The sequence below is a fragment of the Cyrtonyx montezumae genome, unplaced genomic scaffold (assembly GCF_038088225.1).
Source record: "Cyrtonyx montezumae isolate F1298 unplaced genomic scaffold, pur_monq_1.0 scaffold_0, whole genome shotgun sequence".
Lineage (NCBI taxonomy): Eukaryota > Metazoa > Chordata > Aves > Galliformes > Odontophoridae > Cyrtonyx > Cyrtonyx montezumae.
The window spans coordinates 43,681,991-43,704,957 of record NW_027071824.1 but is presented as its reverse complement, the minus strand read 5'-3'; the positions used below and the strand labels follow the sequence as shown (position 1 = coordinate 43,704,957).

At 36.3% G+C, this 22,967-nt stretch overlaps 1 protein-coding gene across 1 annotated transcript in view; it reads right to left on the bottom strand.

Moving 5' to 3' along the window:
• The window catches only part of LOC136048334 (vesicular inhibitory amino acid transporter-like), a 28,809-nt gene extending 13,415 nt beyond the window's left edge, over positions 1-15,394 (bottom strand). The window contains exon 1 of the mRNA XM_065735967.1: positions 15,086-15,394. Within this exon, the coding sequence (XP_065592039.1) occupies positions 15,086-15,394 (309 nt within the window). The remainder of the gene's footprint in view (positions 1-15,085) is intronic.
• Between the last annotated feature and the right edge of the window lie 7,573 nt (positions 15,395-22,967).

Here is a 22,967-nt window from a genome sequence, read left to right as displayed (position 1 = left end):
ATCCTGATTCCCTCCGACTAGAGACTAGGAATAGTTAAGTTATTTTTAGAGACGTGAACAATTTTAAATGCTCCCTCTACAACTAATAGAGGGAATCAGCATAACAGAATTCAGTTCAACATCTTAGGGAACAAGAAGGTGATATTGTATTATCAAATCTCAAATTTGATTTAACCCACTTACAGCACTGATGTGTGTGACACTGTAGCCTGACTGAGTTCACTTGCATGCCACAAGGAGGACAAAGGATGCTGTCTGAACTTAGATTTACCATTTATTATCATTTGGAGTGGATTCTTGTTTTACATATACATCTTTCTCTTAATTCTCTTGAAACCTACTTTTAGGTTAGTTTTTCTACCTTTTCATTTAGTTGAAAGCACATGATCTGTAGCAGTTCACATATAGCAGCACTAGAACAAAGTTGTGTTTTTATCCTGCTTTTACGCAAACACACGCAAACAGTTTGACACACTCCTATTCATACGTAATTCTCACCACTATTAGTATTCATTTTTCAAAATTTTGCACTATAAACCCATTGTTTGAAAAAGAAATCCTAAAAATCATCCTGATCTGTGGAGGATGCATTTCTACCTTTGAAGGAGCCTTTGGACTCCTATATCTCTTTGCTAGACTTCATATCTTATAATTTACAACAATTACGCTCAATCTACCTCCCTCCCTCCCTTTTATTACAGATATGTATCTGTTGAATTTTAATTGATACTTTCACTTAATGACTGAAGTTGGAGGGGTTTTAACATGTAGGCGTACTGCTTCTTTATTGTGAGATGTGACTTCTGGACATCTCATAAATTCTTGTTAAGTAACTTTCAAATTACTTTTGCTTTTTGCTTTCTGTATTTATTCTTTCTAACCCATTATCTCTCAAAATTTTCTCCAGGTTCTTAAAATTCCCTCCTTTGAAGTATTGAGTACATATATATATTACTGTCCTCTGTTTTCGCATAATGAATGCAATTAGACCCACTGATCTGTTCATCTTTATTCAAGGTAATGAGGCTCAAAATAGAATTACCTTATGTTAGGTTCAATACCTTTTGTGTTAGACAATTATCATCTATCATTTTTAGAAACATTAATGATATTTTACTACAGACTGCATACAACATCCAGCACAGGTCTTTAAAATGGAAGGCACAAAGAACAATACAATTTGTCTTTCCGGACAACAGCTCTGACACGGATAATCATCTCTGTAAAGTAAAGTGCTGCACTCACTTCTTTTACCAATGTTCTTTTTTGTAAACAAGCTTTATCTAATTATTTTAAAATTTCAGTCACATAAATGTATTTGCAATATCAATTATGTTCTATTTCTCTTCAGTGTTAAGAATTTTCTGCTTCTCTGGCTGGCTACACAGACTCCTGGCACTAATCTATAGACACCAGGGAAAGAATTCATCCTCTTTCTCCCTCACTTGTCTGTTTGTTCACAGAGTTTGAATTCAAAAGTATGACATTTCTTCTATGGAAAGCTTCAAATACTGTCCATGGCCTGTACAACCTTAGCAGCTGATCCATCTCTTTTTAAGTCAGTGAAAAATCTTCCTATAACTTCAAGGACGGTTGAAATGGACCCCGGCAATCTTGTTTTTCCTGTTTTTTTATTATTCTTTTTCTCTGCCAATGCCAGCCTGGTTTAGCTGCAGGGAGGAATGTGAGTAAGGTGTTTATATTGTGATTAATGGCCACAATCGCCTCATATACTGAGAGAAATTTCAGAAGTGTTAGTTTGTCGATCCTTCAGGTCTCATAAAGGGTAGTCAAGAGGCAGAGAGACTGCTCAGGAGATGCTGTGATTAGATACACAGGAAAGGAAGTTGCACTGTCTGTACTGCAAAATGTCTGCGTTTATTTGACTGACAAAGAAGCCACTGTTTTTGTTCTCCTGTCAGTAGCCAGATTAGTCTTAAGAATTTCCTAAAGATTAGGAAAGGGAGCAGAGAAAGGGAAATGTCTCAACAAATAAAGATCTGATGTTATTGAGCATGACAGCTGATCCCATTGTCTTTGTGTTTGTTTAAATATTTGTTCTCAGACTGAAATAATATGCTTGATGCTTAATTCTGGTTTGATGGAAAATGTTAGTTTGCATAAATTCATAGCTTTCTGTAAGAATGCTCTGAACCACACAAACTAAATCCCCCAAGCAAATTACCTTTTAAGAAAACATGTTATTTCCCTGTGTCTCAAAGGACAGAACAAGCTTTAGTAAAAGAATGAGAGCTTTTATTTATGTGTTATGGAGAGAAGAGGAAGAAGAGAAAAAAATTAAAGCAGACAAAACTGAAACTATTTTGAAAGTTAGCAGTGATGAGCAATATGGAGTCACTGTCTGCTTACTTATTTCTCACATCACAGCTCATCACTGACTCTCAGGTTTTCACATGAAGGTATGTAAGTACTCAAAACATCCAGGAACAGGAGAAGGAGGTTACATGAAAGTGTGGTTAAAAGAGCTTCAGGGGAGGCAAAGAGGGGACTGGGGGAGACTGGAAGTAAAGTAAAGCAAAGCAGTGAGGACCATAACATCTTTATCTGAGTGCATACTGACATAACAAAAGGAAACGTTAAAGTGTGTAGAAACACAGGCTGAGAGAAAGCATTTGGCTTGTTAGGATTTTTTCTTGAGTGATGTTTGTATTGGACTAGCAACAGTTCTTGTCACTTATAAAAATAAGGCTGCAGAGAACAAATCTTATTCACTTCTTAGAACTGAGAAGGAAGCCAGGTTATATCTTTTGGAAGTTGGGTTATGTGTTCTGAAAGCTGACATAGGATTTATCATGACTGCATGCAGAGTAAAAGGTGACTTATTCCTCCCCTGGCCAATATTATCCTGTTCTCTCCTCTGCACAGACTCAATCACAAATGTTAGGTGGACTTTTACTCAACCTATAATGACTCCCAGAGCTCAGGATGTAAAGGGGAAATTTTTTATCTTATAGCACTACCTTGAGAGAATGCAGTTAATAGGTTGGGTGAAAGACCTAAATAGCGGTATACTATTACTGTTTGTGTCCATGAATCAGTGAACTGATATAGAATACCACAGCATATTCTTGAACACATGAGAAAAGATACTCCTTACTACTTTGCTAGATGTAGACAACAAATCTCTACTGCTTTTTTTCTCTTAACCTCAGTCAAGCTTCTGTGGTACCCTGAGGATTTTGCCTTTAGGATAAAAGAAAGAACAGTGGATTTCAATACTGAAATTTCATCACATGCAGATATAGATGAAGATGATATTGCAAATGAATTCCCGTAGTGGAAATGTCTCTATCCTCTAATGAAATATAAGATCACATCATTCTTAAATTTCAACAAAGGTGGATAATTCGACTAATTTTCAGTAGATTAGGCAGAAATACCCTAATTGTTATAGTTAATAGTAAAGGAAAAATATAAACATCAGAAATGAAATGTGATTTTTTTTCCGCATCCTCCTAATACACCGTATAGAAGCAAAATTATTTAATCTCTCCTTTTTGAAGTACATAAAATAAAAATGGTCTATAGTTATGTATTGTGAAAGCAGGCATGTGGCATAATGAATACATGCAAGTGATGCATTTTTAAGGTCTGTAGATGAAAAATACTAACGCTCTTATCACTTGAGGAGTAATTTCTCATTATGGCTACACATACTGTGACACTGCAGTGCTTGATGTCTATTGGCCCATGAACATGAGTGTTAGAGTTATAAAATAAGTCATATTATTTCTCTGTTTTATTTCCTCTTTTTTTTTTCCTTTTTATTTTTAAATTATTTTTCTTGGTTCGCAGTAACATTGGTAAGACCTGGAGACAAGATGTTGCCTGGAAACCACAGCTGAGGGTCTTTGGATGAACAGACTGAGGAATTTTATTTTTTAACCTCAGGATTACTATGCTTTTAGATATGAATTTTGTTTATATGGGTAGAAGTGAACATTTAATAGAATAATTTTATAGAGTTGTTTAGATTGAAAAATTCCACTAAAATAATCTATCACAACCGTTTGTTTCATTAGCAAAGCAAAGTTAGTTTAGTAGTTACAGTCCAAGACTGCATCTCTTTTCTTTCTTCACCCCAGACTATTCTTACAAAGCAGTGGAACTTCTCAGATCTATAGGGTTTCCTCTTTGCTCATACTTCAGCTTTGAGAGCTGTACTGACTTCATATTCGAGACATTTAAAACTGTATTTAATTTCTGTTCTTTTCACCTGATTTTCATTTCTTATATTCAAATAATTGGATAAAAGTCTTTAAAATTAATTAATTTATTTACTGTGATGTGAAGTTTATGGATTTTCGTAAACTTTGCTTCTAAAATTTCTAAAGTAACTATTTCTTTGTTCTCTTTGTTACACAAGGAAATGAGCATTTCTTAACTTGTATGAATTATATTTATCTCACTCAAATATTCTGTCTAAAACAGATATGTAATGAATGAAAACACATAGTAGCAGAAGTGACATACACTACAAGTCTACCTACTTTGTGACGCACAGTTAATCAGGAATAGGATTCCTAACTTCCCCTATGTAAATACAGCAGAAAGTAAAACTACTCTCATAGTTCTGAACAGTGTAGATAGAAATAAACATTAGAAAAGGACTATTCCAACAGCACAGAGCACTTATTTTAGGGTATCATAAAGCTCCATCAGAGGTGCCTATCTTTTTATATCATCTACAGAGTGTGATGGATTCCTTTGTGACGGCTGTGAGATGTGGAGGTGCCTGGGAAAAGCAAAGAGCTGGACTGCTTGGGAACAAGACTGCACCAGTGAAGGCAGGGACAGGTGTTGTTATGTAACCTAAGAAATATTGCAGTACAAGGTTGTGAACTGTATCAGGTAGGTGAATACGATAGGCAGGAGGCTGTGAGGAAAAATGACTTGATATGAGAAATATGTAACTGTGTATATAAGACAAGAATCAGTAGAAAGCTAGAGGGAAAGTATGAATTATGCAGACAATTATCCTTTCTGATTAGAAGAAACCTTTAGGGGTGGAATGGCAGCTCCTCACAATTTAGGAAATAGCAAAGAGCCTCTGAAATCCTATCTGAGTGGCAAAAGTTTTGTGAAGGTATTTAATTTTTAACTTGAGATGACAACAATAAAAAGTACAAAAGGAAAAACACCGAATGAAACTGGCTTCCCAGCAAAAGTGAAAAAGTCAGCAGGCAAGCAAAAACAGCAAGAGCAGGAATGGAGAACTCATTTTAAAACTCCAGATTCTAATTAAAGTTCAGAAGATTTTTAAGACCCTTAAGGGAAGGTGACTCTGGAAATGTCATTTGGAGTTGGATATTTGATGCAACAGTAAAAAGACAAGAGAACTGCTTTAAAATGCAGTGAGATCGAGTAGGTCTCAGTGCCAACTCCTAAATACGATGTAAACAGTTAAATGAGGGAATTAACAGTAATTATATATATACACTTGTGTGCATATATATGTGTATAAGGTAAACATGTATCACAATATCTCTTGCATCATGATATTAGTTTTTACATACCTGCAATTCTTTAAGCTTCAGTGGAACTATTCATTATTTCTGAAATATGCAGATTTACTTTGAATTAATCACACTAGAATGGTCTATAAAACTGAAAAACAAAAAATTTGTTTATGAGCCTGATTCAGCTTCTAGAAAGGAAAGCTGAGCTATGAAAGAAACAGTAATAGATGAAAATATCTATGGATAGCCAAGGCAAAAGCTGAAGCTATCACTGCTACTAATATCATCAAGCAAACAAATTTTTTGTTCTAGGTACTTACAAAACACTCTCTTAGTTCAGTTATTTGTCTCAGTTCAAGAAATGGACTGTGTGGGGGGGAAGAGGTAGAATAGATGCAAATGGAAGTCACCACTTTCTACTGAGTTTTAATAGAGATAACAGTGCTAAAACTAGAGTACAATATATCATCTTCAGAACTGCGTGTAATCAGTGCTTATGGCCTTCTATATTCTCAAATAGCTCAGTTTACTAATCCAGACAAAGCCTGTGCCATATCAGTGAATCTCTTGCTGTCAGGAATTACACACGCTGAAGTAAATGGTAGATAAACCATCTATGGATTGTGTGGAAGAAGCTTTGCCATTTGGAAAGTCAGCTACAGAAGCATTACTATTTCTGATTCTGTTACTGTGTTATAATTATTCAGAAGTCCTTTATTTTTAATATTAAATTCTCATACCTGTAGATGATGATCTCGTCCTAATATTTATTCTTCGATTAAACTTGAGGCTCACCTTTTTATATATGTATATAAAAACATGAGCTTCTTGCTGAAAAATTACTAATGAAAATGAAGGAAGTTCATTTTCTTCAGGAAAGGACTTATAGCTGGCAAAATATTTGCAGTTTCACCAGCTATCATTATGCTCTTCCTTTCCTAGAAGTAATGTTATCTTGGGAGGAATTATATGTGTAAATACTGTGTATTAAAGCAAATAAATTCTTTGAGTGGCATATCTCGCAGGGTGAAGAAGTTAGACAGCAATATTTTTAAGACTATTTTCCATCAGGGATAACTGGTCAGTGATATGTGTGAGAACCTGTAAGAAGGCATGAGTGTGCACAAAATATCAGCCACAGCAGGCTGGTAATTAATTGTGAAAGACAATATGGGTTTTATTTGGAAAGGTAGATGTCAAACATAATATCACAGCAATAAAATACAATGATATATATAGAAATTCAAAGTTGCCAATAATTATGTTATTTAACACAACATGTAATGCACCACGAGTTAAGGGGGAAGAAATTATGCCACATTTTTTTTCTGCTTGTAGAAAATATTTTCAGAGACTGATAAGACCAAAAAGCCTGGTAGATAGATTAGTGTAGATTGAAAGTATCTGAGCCATCCACTTGACCTGAGTAGGTCTCTTCTCCCAGATAACTAATGACAGGACGAGAGGGAATGGCCACAAGTTGTACCGGGGAAGATTTAGATTAGATTTGAGGAAAAACTTTTTCTCTGAAAGAGTGGTCAGGCACTGGAATGGCCTGCCTAGGGAGGTGGTTGAGGCACCATCCCTAGCGCTGTTCAAGAAGCGTTTAGATGAGGTGCTAAGGGATTTGATTTAGTAGCTTAGTGGGTAGGGATGGTGATTGGAGGATGGTTGGAATAGATGATCTTGTAGGTCCTTTCCAACCTAATGTATCTATGATTCTATGAATCTATGAGACAGACAAAGATCTTTGTTCTGCAAGTCTTGCTGCTTTGGGTTATTCTGTGGAATAAAGTTGTCATCACTTTCAAATAGCTGACAAGTACTTGATTTTGTTTGGTATTTACTATTTCAAAAGGTATAACTTTCACAGTGCTGCTATCCATTTATCTTCAATATTAGGTTTCTGTCATTCTCCTGCTTGACTGTATTTTGAAGATGGCATACTCATTTTAGTGCCAGAATATTCTAAAGTTACTTTTATTGCATTACTTTGCTAATTTATTTTGTGCCTTCAATAGATCTCAATCACAAGGAGAAACAACTCTATAATAAAAATAAATAAATAAATAAATAAAATTGCATCAGTTATCAGGCTGATTTATCATAGGTCATATTTAAACAATCATTGTTTTGTAAAGAGTCTCTGTAAAATAGAAGACTTTTTGAGACTTACTTTCAAAATTGTTTTCCTTATTGGAGCACCTGAAAGTCCTTGATCAGAATCCCATCGTGAAAGACACTGTGCAAACAGACTGCAAAAAGATAGTCTCTTCTTCAAGGAATTTGAAATCTAAGGGTGAGATAACAGTAAACAAATGCAGACACGCAGTGAAGTCGATAAAACCACGAATCAATATCAGAAACTATGAGTCAAGAGAATTAGTGGTGGCTTCACTGTAGCTTGTAACTATGACGTTTTCAGCAAAAGGATATTTAAAAGCAGCTCAAAAGAGGACAAATAAATATCTCCATATTAGCTCATAGGATTGCTTGATTAAGTATTAAAAAATTGATGATCTTAGTTTTGACTGGAAGGACTAAAATCAGTCAATAGATGCAGAAAGGTAAATGATAGATTGATAAGGAAAAGATGCGTAGTTCATGTCTGAAAGGCTGAAGAAGTGTTCACAAAGAGTTATGAATAAATGGTTTATAAACTGAATGTTCTTTTCCTGATAAAAAAAAAAATCTTGCAATAAAAAGTGCATGCTAGAGTTATGAAGCATGTGTGCACTTGTATGTATCTCTGTATCACTGCAAGCAAGCAAAAGCTTTTTTAGGCATTAACAGCTCTGGCACAGGCCATATCCTGCAGGGCTTGAAGGTTTCCTAATGAAGAAAGTAAAGAGAAAGAGGTCTAGAGGGAGGCACAATGTTCAGGTTACCAAAGTGTTACTCACACGTAACATTTATTCTATATATGTCATGGGAGTAATAGACACTGACAAACCTTTTTTTTGCAAATATATGTAAATGTGAATGTAAATTACACCTCTGACACTTGGCACGTTGTCTGCTGAGCTCTAGCAAAACTACTTATAGTAGTTGGCCTTTGAAGACCGTCAAAGTTTAAAGCTCTCAGGTGAATACGTACTTTCACTTCATCCATGTGACTGTTCTTGAGCTGAGATATAAAATGGTAGAAATACTGATGGCCCTGCTAAGAGTGTCTACCTTTAAGTTAAATTTGGCATCACGTCAAAACAACTAGCAAATTTCAATTATATCAAAATTTTGTACTATTACTGGCTGGAGAGCAAGGCGTAAGCAGGAGAGCTGAGCTGAGCTCTCCCAGCTCCTCTACTGCAGCTCACACTAGGACCTGGGAGCCCTGACTCATCAGAGCTGCAGGGACCTCCTGCTCCACCAGGAGAGGCAGGAAAGGGACCAAAGGGAGAAAGTGGGAGAGGCACAAACCTTATACAGCCTACAAGCTCCTGCCCCTCAAAAGTCAGTTCATTGGAGTGCTACCATTTACAGCTCAGAAGGCAGTAGCCTGCCATGCAGATCAGAGATTCAAAAGATTCTGTAGTGCAGAGATTGTTTAATTGATCGTGATCTGTTTTTTACATTTTAAAATCTGATTAAAATGCCGTGTTTACATTTGACCATAACAGCTCCATTCATAAGCTTTAGTGAAAAATGAGTTCAAAAAGTGATTGAAAAATCAGACTTCAAATATTCAGTTGTACCTGTACACTTTTCTTTGTTCTGAAATGCACGCAGATCAGTGACAAAACTGCTTTTTTGCACTGGTATTCAGTATTTAGATCAATACACCAGCAAGGCCACTGTGCTTTACTGCTGATATTGGGTTTCTGTTTCCAGGTGTTAGTTAGCAGGAGAGTTCTGTAGAAGACAGTGCTGTTCACAGCTGGCTGCAGCCCACTCCATCAGCCCCACAACGGAGTACAGCTGGGCCCATTGGCAGCATATGTGGCACCTTTGGAAAGAATATGTGGGAAAGAGCAGAATAGGCTTCAGAGGACAGTGTCAAACTGAATGTAAGATTTAGGATAAGTATATTAGGCATTATAGTAGCTTAGCTACTACTTCTAAGAATAATTACCTACAATACTATAGCTCTGAAATTTATAGATATATCTTAGATATGCTAGGCAAGAAGAACTTCAGTTGAGATGATTGGAAATTATAAATACTCGACACTGCTAAAAATAAAGCATCAAATAAATAGCTATTTGAAATCTAAGATTATAACTTGATGTTCTGAACAGAACTATTTGAATTTCTTTAAGTTTAGAAGTGCTCTTGGCTACTGCCATCAAAAGGATGTGATGTCACTAAAACTCAGGTAGAAATTACTTAAAGATATTAAAGATATCAGGTAAGAGTAAACATTTTAAAGTAAATCTGTCTGACACCCAGTGCTCCCAGGATATTCACATTTAAGGCTGAGTTTGCCTACTAAACTTCAAATTAAATGTGTGTTGAGTACTATGCTTTAGAATGTCTCCCCATCTACTGAAATACATGCTAATTACCTTAAAGCACATCAACATCATAAATTATATATTACTGTATATTGGTTATAGCGAACCTATTAAGGCCATTAGAGTCATTTATGAAAGGGGAAAAGTAAGGGCAAACGAGAGAGAGAAGCAGACTTCCTCTAAATCTTTTGCTACTCATCGAACAGGAAATGGAATTTTGTGCCCGTGGTACAGGTAAGCATAATTTAAGGATTGCACTAATTGGTAAAGATTTTTAATATGTCTTTGTAGACTGCACAAATTTTAATACTTCTACCAATTACTTTTTAAAGCTATATTTTTAACAAGTAGCATGGTGCTTTCTGAACCAAGTGTCTATATGTTGGAGACCATCTGTATGTCCAAGGAATAATTCATGGAGTATTTATCTTATACCATAGCTCCTACTTGCTAGCAAATCTGACACAAAAGGACTATGGAAAAATAATCCACTACTCCTATCATTTCCATAACAGTTACAGTAGAATATGTTGGTGTAAATCCATTCAACACTCCCTCCTTCTGTTCGTTGCTCAAGTGATAAGACAAACAACTTAAAATGCAAAACCAACAAAACAGTAACTTAAATACCATGAGAACAATTCAACAAGGAAAAGTTTTAGATGAACTGCCTCTCTATGTTTAGGAGTCCTGTCTTCATAGCATTTCTAGTGTTTACAAGGGAAAAGTTATGTGATGTGGAACATTCTCCAATGAGACGGGAGTGGCAGCTAGTTAACTGAAACTAAATCTGCTGCACAATGTTTATATGTCGAATAAAGAGAGAATCTCATTGCTGAAAGATAATGCATTCTTGTGAAAAAAGTAGAGTTGACAGTAGAGTGAATATGTATACTATCAGCCTCCTCCATACTATGTGAGTAAAGAAAGTAAGGAACATTGCTGCAGAATCGGAGCTAAACTTGAATATGAAAAATTATATGAATAAAAGGTTGAATATAAAATGTTACATTAAGAAATGGCATGTCCAGAATCTTACTCCCTCCTCCCTTCTGCCCCACAAAAATCCAAAGAGAAAACAAAGGCATAAACATTAGTTACACAGTCTTCTTCCCTAAAATGCATCTTATATACTTCATTGTATAATGGTGACATTCTATCAAATGAAAAATGTATTTAAATACAGATGGCCCTCACCATGTTCTAAGATTGTTTTGATCTGTAGTTGCAGCCATGTGAGTTTGTGATTGCAAACACATTAAGAATAAATTTATCCTGCTGAAAGAGCATTTTAGCTAAAATCTTATAAATTGGCATTTTTATATGCATCACATAGACATATACTCTTCAAATTTTGCTCTGTGCTGTCACATTTTGACTAGATCTATTTAGAAACTTGAAATACTTGCTGTTCCTAGATTTTGAGCATCAGAAATCTCCCTTTATTTCTCAATACCATCCCTTTTTTTATGACATACAGCAGGTTGTTTCACTCAGACACCTGTAATTGAGTGCAGAGTATGACTTTAGCCTCAAGGAAGTTACTGCCCTGGGCAATAGATGGCATTTACCCTTGTTTTCAATTCTGGAAAATACACACTTAGGTTCAAAGTCTGAGTGGCTGTTTAGTTTTCTAGACACATAAGAATGTACATCTTTGTATTTAGAAAATTCTCATATTGTCAGTAAAGCTCGATGGGAGGTGTGTTTAGTCACTATTTTAAAAGATGTTTACCTGTATATCTTGAGGGATGTGTCTGTTAATTCTGTTTTAGTGTCATTCTGTCTTATACTTAAGACTACAGGAGTTGTTGATAGCGCACCACAGATTTAGTCTATATTAGTTTATAAAGGCAGGTAACTCAGAGGAATAATCACAGAGAAATAAATATGAACTATTTTATATTCTTAAGTAAATAGTATAGAATCACAGAAATGAGCAAGATTAGAACCCAGTTTGGAAATGTATGGCACAGCTTGAAGAAAATTCAGAGATAGAGTTTCCTTTATGAAAACTATGAATACTGAAGTGTTGAGTCCTTTCTGAACCGATGTACAGATACACAGTGTTTAATTTCAAGGGCTTCCCCGATAGTAATGCTGACTCACAATGTTAGAGGCAGATGTTGGTGCTATAGCAGCAGATGTTGAACCATCCTACTGATACTGTGTTACAGGTTGTTGCTGTGTGACAGATGGCAGCAGAGGAGCAATCTGACAAATTGGCATCTGATATGAAAGAGTAGATGAAGCAAAGGTGTGTCACTGAATTCCTCCGTGCGTTAAAAAATGGCACTTTTTGACATTTGACTGCACTTTCTGAATGTTTATGGAGACCAAACAGTGGATGTAAGCAGAATGAGGCAGTGGGTGGTGTATTTCATCAGTGATGCCATCACAGTAACTATGAAACAGTGGGTCACATCCACTGGTTCAGATATTTATGAGCGTGGCATGCAGGCTCTTATTCGTTGTTGGTTAAGAAGCGCAGATTGAATCAAAATACACCCTCAGTATGATTTGATACAATGTCATTATTTCAATAAATATCCAGGGAAGAATTGTGTGCTTATATTGCACTGCCTTTTAAAGACTGTACAAGCATAATGGAACTGAAGTAATTGTACTTTGAAATTGTCTGGTAAAGTGGCTGAGTTTTTGAACTGTTAAACTTCCTTGTCCTGCTAAGATTGAGTAAGGTGAGGTAGACTCACAATGATATAAATTACAGTCATGTAGACATGAAGTTTGGTTTTGCTATGAAATGCTTTAGTGTTAGAATTTAACAGTTTTTTCTTGCTATTCTTGCTTTGCTCATATATCCAGAGCTACTGTATGAGTTAGTACAATTTTTTTTTGTCCTTTTCTGCTCTACACAAATGCCACTTGGATCACTCTGACAGATGATAATGTTCATTTTCTCTTTTGAATTAACTCAGGTTTATGGTCTCTGTCGTTACCCAGATTAACTGGATACAGATTTTCATTTGCCTGTGCACTATTGGAATATGAAACGTGTTTCCCTGGAAACTTTAAATGTCTCAAGCAATCATTTACATAAACAGCATTGTCATCGAAGCTCCACAATTCTGCAGTTGAAGTCAAAAACAAACAAACAAAAAAGCTATGTCGATTGAAAACATTTGCATTTTGAACACTCTTAATAAAATCCTTTTATTTAATTTTGGGGACCAAAAACGTACTTGTTCTCATTATAAAGATGAAAATAATTTCACTCATAGACTAATATCACTCACTGGAATATCTATTTAAAAGACCTCAGAATTCTGCTTAAATATTTACCTCTAATTGTTATGCAAAACACTTCTGCCCTTTTCTCTGGGTAGGGCAAAACTACTATCATTTTGGCATATATTGCTTTTGCAAGCCATGAATACTTGGATTATTTTAATTATTATTCAGGTAATCCTAATGTTCTCTTCAAATCTATTTACAGAAATATCTTCAAACTGTTATTATTATTTTTTTCCTCACAGATGCTCATCCAGCATTCTTTTCTCCTCTTTCCCTTCTCTTATGTATATCCTTTTGCCTAAATGGAATGCCAAGGTATTGGGAAATAGGAAAAGTGCATGCATATGGACATATATTCTCTCATACACACTCAGCACTGCATTGTGTTACATTTTGTTAATACTTTTAGCTTTACTGTAGCTCCCAGATCTTGCCATCCTCAGTCTGCTTTAGAAGGAAGCTGTCATCTTTTAATTATGATTTCTAAAATATTTGAGATCAAAAAGCAGTATGGAAAGCTTACAGAGCTGGAAGTGTTGACTCAGACAGTAGGTACTGATCTGACTGCGTAAGTTAGCTTGAATTTCTGCTGTTTTCAAATGGGTATATCTATGTAACAGAACTATTTTAGAGCTAGAAGTTATCATATTAACGATTATTAGTAATTGTCTACATAAAGACATTCAGGAGTTTTTAAGCAATTTAGTGTATTACAGAAACATTATTACTTTTGTTTTTCAGAAGGGAAAGCAATAAGTGAGACAGAATGTGACTCATCAAAAGGTCATACAGCAAATACTGACAAAATTTACTTCCAGAATGAAATCTTGGCTTCAGTTAAATCGAAGGCAAAGCTCACAGATAGCAATGGGCTCTCATCCCAGACTCCTGCCCTGACTAGATGCTGCTGAGGGACACTGAAGAGAAAAAGTGTTAGGAAAAAGTAAATTGGGTATCTTAGGACCTCTATTCACAGCTGAATACTTTCTGAGTATGATATGCTACTGTGCCCTAAATGCTATTACAGTGCCTCTCGACTGGTGGTGCTCATGTTTGAAAATAGAGCAAGGTTAAAATATGTCCTTTTACTGCTTTGCAGAGGCAAGATATGAACTGCATACATAAACAAATGTTCATCAGCATTAGCACAGAATTATGTGTCATTGGAAGGATTATTTTTGTATAATTGGGGTGTCATCAAAAGTGCAACAGTTTTACTAGGACTAGATGTGTCTGTGGGTACTGCTTTCTTCTTAACATGTCAGACACAAATTCAGTTATAATGATAGAATTGTGTAAGGAAATGAATCATGAAATGTGAGAAAAAAGAAACATTAATGCTAAATTTAAGGACTCAGAAAATTACTCAGATTCCACAGAGAATGCCAGGACCAGATCCTTTAAGTCTTTTCAACTCTACTGTTTTCTTTAACACTGAAAAATATTATCATACTTAGTGTGTTTTTTGCTCCCATTCATATTTAGTATAACTTACATATCAGAAAATGTTTGACGTCAATCTAACTCTTTTTAAACTCCTGTTTCTAGTAGGTATTACCTCAAATTTCTCATACTACTCTTTTACTGAACTGAATTATACCTACGAAATATAATTCACAGGCTTTTAAAGCAGATGCAGTTACTACCTTTTCATTTTTAACTAGTTTAAATATTTCTGAAACTTTAAGTAACATCCCTGTCATTTTTTTTCCCTCTGGAGCAATATTTTTACAGAGTGTTAATCTTATGCAGGAAAGTTGAAATATATTAGTAAAAAATTCATAGACCATTTAGAATATTACAGAATGATGTCAAGAGAAAAAAAAAAAAAGCAGACTAAATGATGACCAGATTTTAAAAGTGATAGTTGTAATGAGTGATGCAGTAAGAATTTACCTGAATAGCATTGGTTACATTCCATCCTGCTTCCCAGCTGGAGAGCAGTTTCACCTGGGCATGTGGCAGTGGAGCTGGGGTCTCATACCCTGGATCATGGTGACAAATGTCAAGCTCAAAGTTCAAGAGTCCATCTGGCTCCTCTCTCTCCTCACTGTGAACCCTGTTCAGTTCATCTCTTCTAGCAAAATTCACATTTTCTTCATTAGTGTCTAGGCAACTGTCCCATCTTAGTATTTGCAAAAAGAAAGATGGAGTTTCCCTAAAGCAGGTGAAAAGAGATGAAAAAGTCTGCTTCAAGTGAGCCATCTTCAATACCAAATATTAAAATGAAATATTTCTTTACTTGTCTTTATTTTTATCATCAGCTGTACGTTGTTAATCCTTTTGCTAGGTTTGATACTGTAGCTGAGATGAAGTTTGTGTCCTTAGTTTGTTTATTTATTCCAATTTTAAAGCCAGCTAAAGAAATACCTCCAGGGTCTTCTGCATGCTGCCCATTATATTCTGCAGTGAGGTTTAACAGTTTGGAAGCTGCAATTTAAAATTCAAATCCTTTTTCCTTCTACCTATTGTATCATACATCAGTCATTCATGAAGCATCTACAGGTGGCTACAAGAATCTCTTCCTGGAAATAATGCATGTTTCTAATACAAATAAATATTTCTGCCAAAAGGAAGAAAAATGCTTCATTAGAACCTGGAGTTGATGGACTGACTGCAAAGTAAATGCATGTAAACAAGTTCACTTCTCCAGATGTAAGAATTTTCTTCTATGTCTTAGTGTCTACAGAGGTCAGTAGAACTTTAAAAATGTTCTTTAAAAAGCTTGAAGTTGCAAGGAAAAAAGTAGGTTGTGCACAACTCTACTTAATTCACAGTTGCTGGTGATGGGGGAAAGACACAGAGCTGTGATTATATGCTTACCACAGGGATGTAAACAGTGATAATTGTGATTATTCACACTAATCCTAAAAGTAGTATTTACCTAAATATTCCTGTCCTCCCTTGGAAGGAATCTGTGAAAGTTGCACAGTTGTAGAATTATTTATCCTCATTTTCTTTTAGTGTTTTCTATGCCTTCCTCTTGTTTCTCTTCCCACTTTATTTCTTTAATAAGAGCACTAAGTTTTAACAGCTATATTTGTACATTAAAAACTGAATAACTAGTGCAACAGTCATGCTGGAGAAAACTTCTTGCTTATGAAAGTTCTGAATTTGACCACGTAAGATGAAGTATGGTTCTTGTTTGCACAAGCGTCACCTTTCTGTTAGCTGAAATTTCAGGAATTCTCAAAAGAAATGTCTATTTCTCAGTGAGAACATTGAATCAATAACTTCTCTGCTACAAAAATGTAAACTGCAAACTTAGTAGTGCTTCTCAGTTCTCATCCATTTCCAAAGTTAAGTATCCAAACACCAAATAAAAAGGCAAGTTTATATGTTTCCAGAAATACCTGATTTTAATTAAAATATTTGTGTTATATCTCTTGAACTTGGTGTACCATTTTAACTATCTATTCCAATAAAATATCTTTATTAATCTCTGACATACAACATAGCACAGGACATTACAGATTACCATTGTACAGTATTTATTATAATTAACAATACTACTTAGAGATACTAGTTGAAATAAAGATTCCTTTGAATTAGATGTCCTAAAATCAAACAGTAAGAGACAGCTTCTTTATAAGAGGTTTACCCAAGAGGCAATTTGAGGACGTATCATCCTTCTTTGCCTATGAGGCATGGATGTTTTTCATTCTGTGTAATACCTGCAGCTTTTATTTTTGCAGTCAATAGGACAAATTATGCTCTTAGTTACACTGTAGCATATCTACTGGATGTTTCAGTGATGTAAGTAATGAGTAAAGGAAGATATATAAGATCTTTTTTTTATTACTGAAAAAAAAGCGCTACTTATGTGGCTGCAAGAAATTTAATACTCATTGTGCTACTTATAGGGCATTGGGACAAAGCAAATGGTAAAAGCAGTAATAGAGATCTAGACTCAATCAAAGGGTAGCCTCATTCTTCAGTTTTCCCATTCATTACTTCTGCTAGTCATTCTTTCTTAATATGATCTTTATGCACACAAGCTAATATTATAAGCTTCATTAAATCTGTTATCTGGTTTGGGGTAAAAACTTCTCAATATATGGTAGGATACAGTCATCATCATCCTCGTCAGCTATTTATATATTTCTATTTCAGTACCTGAAATGATTAAAATTTTCTCCTTGTAGAGGAGCAGCAGGCTGTTGCTGTGATTCATAAGCTTGATAGGATTGGGTTTCAGAAACAGGAAGAGTGGTTGGATAGGCATGCAAGTGATATATGTCTTGGTGAGTAGGATCAGAGTATAACTGTTTATGCCCTCAGGAATTAGCTCTTCAGAACTGCCACTTGGTTTGAAGGTTGTTTTTTTTTTTTTTTAATTATTTTTTCCAGAATATATTTGACTCTAGAACCCCAGTTTTCCACTGTCCCTCAAGGACAACGTTTCAGAACAGCAATGAAAAATGGGTCAAAGTATTTTCATAATGCCCTACGCTTTCATTTTAGGCAGAAGTTCAGTTACAGATCATTTCATATGACAGTCAATCCTATCTCTTCCTCATAGCCTCATCTTAGCTGTGGGACATAGATTTGTTTCAAGTACAAGGGTGAGTCATGGCTGCTTAGCATACTCTTTCATAAGGAAGATCTGTCCTCAGAAGTAAAAGATTCTTAAATATTCATCATTTTTAGTCAGAGGACTAGCTAGCCAATTACAGCACTTCTAGATATATTGTTTCTTTTTCTCTAGAATAAATCCCTGCATAGAGGGTATACACAGCTAGGTATACACAGCTCTATTCTATAATAGAGTCACTTCACACCTGTAGTGTTTTTTCAAGCTTTTCCATGACAATGCACTATATCTATGGGTAAACCCAGGTCCAAGTGCATGGAAATTTTGGAGTTAGGCAAGATAGATGTGTGGTATGCTCTCACAGAACCCTGAAGCTGTATGATGGAGAGATCAGGAATACAGGTGCACTGCTGAGTACCAGTGTTCTGCAGTTGATGTATCTGCTGGCTACCCCACTCTCCAGCAAAAGATCAGTAGAGTTCTTTTTTGGTAAAGAGGTTTTCTTTTCTACAGTGTCAGCTTAGCTTTCTGTAGTGCCTGAACAACTCCAAACTAAAGAAGAGATTAAAGTATAAAATGAAAAAATATCTCAAACAAAACAGTGCTCACTTCAGCAAACATATCTAGAAAGAGTGTCACAGACTTTTCATCAATCTTTTGCTTTATTCATAGTGACTGAGGTGAGTAAATTTTAATGCAAACATTTGCTATATTTTTCACAATTGAAACTGGTACATCTTACAAATACTCAGATTTCTGATCAGAATACATTTTATTTAATTTTAATTTTCCCAGCAGATATCATGGTGGTTGAAGTCCCCCAGCAGGATGAAAGCCAGTGTTTGTGATGCTTCCTGTGGCCAGAGGAAAAAGGCTTCATCAACAGACAGCCTGTAGTAGGTATCAACCACAAGGCTCCCTTTTTTGTCTCAGTCTTTAACTCTCACTCATAAGCTTTTGATTTGCTCATGGTCATTCTTCAGGGATAGCTCTTCATGCTATTTCTTTATTGGTGTAGAAGGCAATGCCTCCTCCCTGTCTTTCCTGTCAGCTGGTAGCCATTGACAGCCATGCTCCAATCCAGGTTTCAGTGACCACAACGGAAGAAACTGAGCACAGAAACTGCTGCATAGTGTTGTGTATGTTGGTTGTCTCTGTTTGCTGCACTCAGGGCACGCATTGAAAGAGAAAGCAAATTTGAAATAACTTATTATTGCTTGTACAGTCCTATAAAGTATATTTTTTGAGGAGAGGGTCTTCTGTTTTATGCTTTACTGGAATATTATGCATCCAGATAGATAAATGACCCTACTGCCATGAGATTTATTTAAACTAATTGCCACAAAAAGGGATTTTCATCTTCTGTGTAAACAGAATGCCTGGACATTCTGTATTTCCTGACAGTTATAAAAGTTAGGCAGAAGAAAGCACTGAGAAACTTCTCTCCCACACTGAACAACTTAGATGGTTTCTCTTAAACAGACAATTATTAATTGTTTTCAGAAATATTTCTGAAGATTGATTCATGCATAAAAATGCTTTTAGTCAAGGATTTGTACTTTCAGAAACTCTGCTGAAAAAGCTTTATAATTTTCTTCTTGAAGAAAGATCTTTAATTACATTGAAGCAATAGAGTGGAATTTATGCATATATTCTAATTATGTACCAGTAAAACCGAAAAGCTCTTCGTTAAAACCATGTGGAGAAAAATCAGAGTCATGCCAGCACTTCATTACTGAGAACTTAAGAGGAATTGTGTGGTGGCTTATTATCAGCATTACATAAATAGAAGGGTGCTCTACATATTGCATATGTTGACATAATCTTTTAGATTAAAAAAAGGATTGATTTGGAGAAAACAGAAGAGGATACAAATTAACTCAGTTAATTAAGCCAAAGAAATTAATTTGACATCGTCAAAATAGCACCTTATTACCTAGTTAGTGGAGCAAGTATAGTAATAAATGTTTTTTTTTTTCTAATTTAAATTTGTATATATTCATATCTATGCATAGATATAGATATGGAGCATACAAGATGAAAAATCAAGGTCAGTTCAACCACAACCTAATTAAATATAAGTGATCATCAAATTTTACAGTTAGTCCATTTAATAGTTCGTAAGAATGACATGCTTACAGCATGAGCAGAATATATGCCATATTTTCTGTTTAAACATAAGCCTTTATGATGAAGAAGAGTTTTCTCATGCTGTAAACAAGAACAGCTGGAGCACAGGCTGTCTTACAACACACTGTAATAACAATACAATAGACTTATTGTTAGTTGTAAGTTTGTGTATAAAGAAGTTATTCACATTTTAAACACAGAATTGCAGAGCACTTCTTGCCAAATTGCAGACCCTCATCAGCAACTCCCTTGAAGTCACAAGCACATTACTTTTTACTTTTTAGTTTTAGTCCATATGATGATAAAATATTTAAGTCTTATGAGAAGAGTGGGTTCATACAATATCCAGCTGCTGACTCCAGATTTGTAGAAGGAGGGAACTGAATAAATTTTAATTTGATTAGATAAGGAGGATAACAGTAGAAAGGTAGAAATGATAAATGAAATAATAGTGTCTCCTTATAGTGAATTAGTTTAGTGAAACTCACAAATGGTCAACTCCTACAATTCATTCTTTGCTATCAAGTTCCTTTATAACTCTTCCCATAAAAATAGATAAATAATAGAAAGGATACGCCTGCATTTTTCTAAGTGAAACATGTCATTAAATATAAAGAAATTTGACAGTGATTGGATCACGAGAAGACTTCTTGTGATTGTATAAAGTATCTAGCTCATTATTTATTATATAAAAGAAATCAGCATGGATTTCTCTTCAAGGTTAAAAAACATATATAATTTCTTCATATTTTCAATATTTCATTTTTACTTCTATCAGTAATCATTTGCAATGGCAGGTCTTAATTACTTTATTAGGATGACTTTGAAGTAGGGCAAATGTGAATGGAATTAACTTCTACTGTCACCAGACCTAGTCTTATTACAGACAGAATTCTCATGTAATCTGCTCCTTAAGCAGAATTTGAAGATAAAATCCTAGGATTTCCTATCTAAACAATTCTTATGATAAAAAAAAAAGACATAACATTACTATTTCTAGTTGATTGCAGAATCAGTGGATCACAGAATCATAGGAGTTAGAAGGGATCTGGAGATTGTCTGCACCAACCTCTCTGCTAAAGCAGATTCCCTAGAGTAGCTTACAAAGGGAAGTGTCCAGGTGGGCTCCAGAACCTCACTCATCAGCCTGTTCAGGAGCCCTGTAACCCTCAAAATAAAAGAGATTTTCCTCATCTGCATATGGAACTTTCTATGTTCCAGCTTGTGACCGTTGCCCCTTGTTCTATTGCTGGGCACCAACAAAAGAGCCTGGACTCATCCTCTTGATTCTTGCCCATTTCAAATTTATAAACATTGATATGTTTCTCCCCCTCAGTCTTCTCTCCTCCATGTTGAACAGTCCCAGGTCTCTCAGCATTTCCTCATAAGGGAGATGTTCCAGGACTCTCATCATCTCTGCTGGACTCAATATAAAATGACCTGTCTCTCTTGAACTAGAGATCCCAGAACTGAACCCAATATTCCCAATGTGTCATAAGTTCATAAGTTCATAAGGTTGGAAAGGACCTATAAGATCATCTAGTCCAACCATCGTCCTATCACTATCTCTACCCAACTACTAAATTAAATCCTTTAGCACCTCATCTAAACGCTTCTTGAACAGCACTAGGGATGGTGCCTCAACCACCTCCCTAGGCAGGCCATTCCAGTGCCTGACCACTCTTTCAGAAAAGAAATGCTTCCTCAGGTCTAATCTAAATCTTCCCCGGCGCAACTTGTGGCCATTCCCTCTCGTCCTGTCGTTATTTATCAGGGAGAAGAGGCCCACCCCCTCCTCACCACAACCCCCCTTCAGGAAGTGGTAGAGTGCAATAAGGTCTCCTCTGAGCCTCCTCTTCTCCAGACTAAACAATCCCAGCTCCCTCATCCGCTCCTCATAAGACTTGTGCTCCAGACCCCTCACCAGTTTTGTTGCCCTTCTCTGAACACGCTCCAGGGCCTCAATGTCCTTCTTGTAGTGAGGGGCCCAAAACTGAACACAGTACTCGAGGTGCGGCCGTACCAGAGCTGAGTACAGGGGGATGATCACCTCCCTGCTCCTGCTGGCTACACTATTTCTAATACAGGCTCATGTTGAGCCAAGCATCAACCAACACCCCCAGGTCCTTTTCCTCTCTACATTCTTCAAGCCATTCTGCCCCAAGCCTATAGCATTGCATGGGGTTATTGTGGCCAAAGTGCAGGACCCAGCACTTGGTCTTATTGAACCTCATCCCATTTTGCTCAGCCCAGCTATTCAGCCTATCCAAATCCCTCTGAAGGGCCCCCTACCCTCAGGCAGTTTGACACATCCTCCCAACTTTGTGTCATCTGCAAACTTACTGAGGGTACACTCAATTCCCTCGTCTAGGTCATCAATAAAGATATTAAACAAGATGGGCCCCAAAACTGACCCTTGGGGGACACCACTCGTAACAGGACGCCAGCTGGCAGAGTAGAGGAGGATAAGAATCATAGAATCATAGAGTCATAGGGGTTGGAAGGGACCTCAAGAGATCATAGAGTCCGGCCCCCCTGCCAAAGCAGGTTCCCTACACCAGGTCGCACAGGTAGGTGTCCAGGCGGGTCTTGAATATCTCCAGAGAAGGAGATTGCACAACCCCCCTGTGCAGCCTGTGCAAGTGCTCTGTCACCCTCACAGTAAAGAAGTTCTTCAGTTCTTCAATTTCACAATCACTGTAGCCAGTTTCTTCAGCACTCACACTCATGGATGCATTCTGTCAAGGCCTATGAACGTATGAACGTCCAATTTGCTCAAGTATTCCCTGACCTGATCCTGTACCATACAAGGTACAGCATCTTTGATCCAGCTTTTCAGCCTTGCCTCTGGGACCTGAGATTCCCAACGGCCAGACTTGCTGGTAAAGACTAAGGGAAAGGAGGCATTCAGTACCTCAACCTTTTCAGTGTCCTGAGTAGCAAGGTCTCCTGTTTCCTTCAGGAGAGGGCTTACACTTCCCCTAGTCTTTTGTCACTGAGGTACTTGTAGGAACCCTTTTAGTTGCCCTTGATGCCTCTGGTCAGATTCAATTCTGAGCTTCATTTTTCCTAAATTGTTCCCTGGCTATTTATACAATATCTTTGTATTCCTCC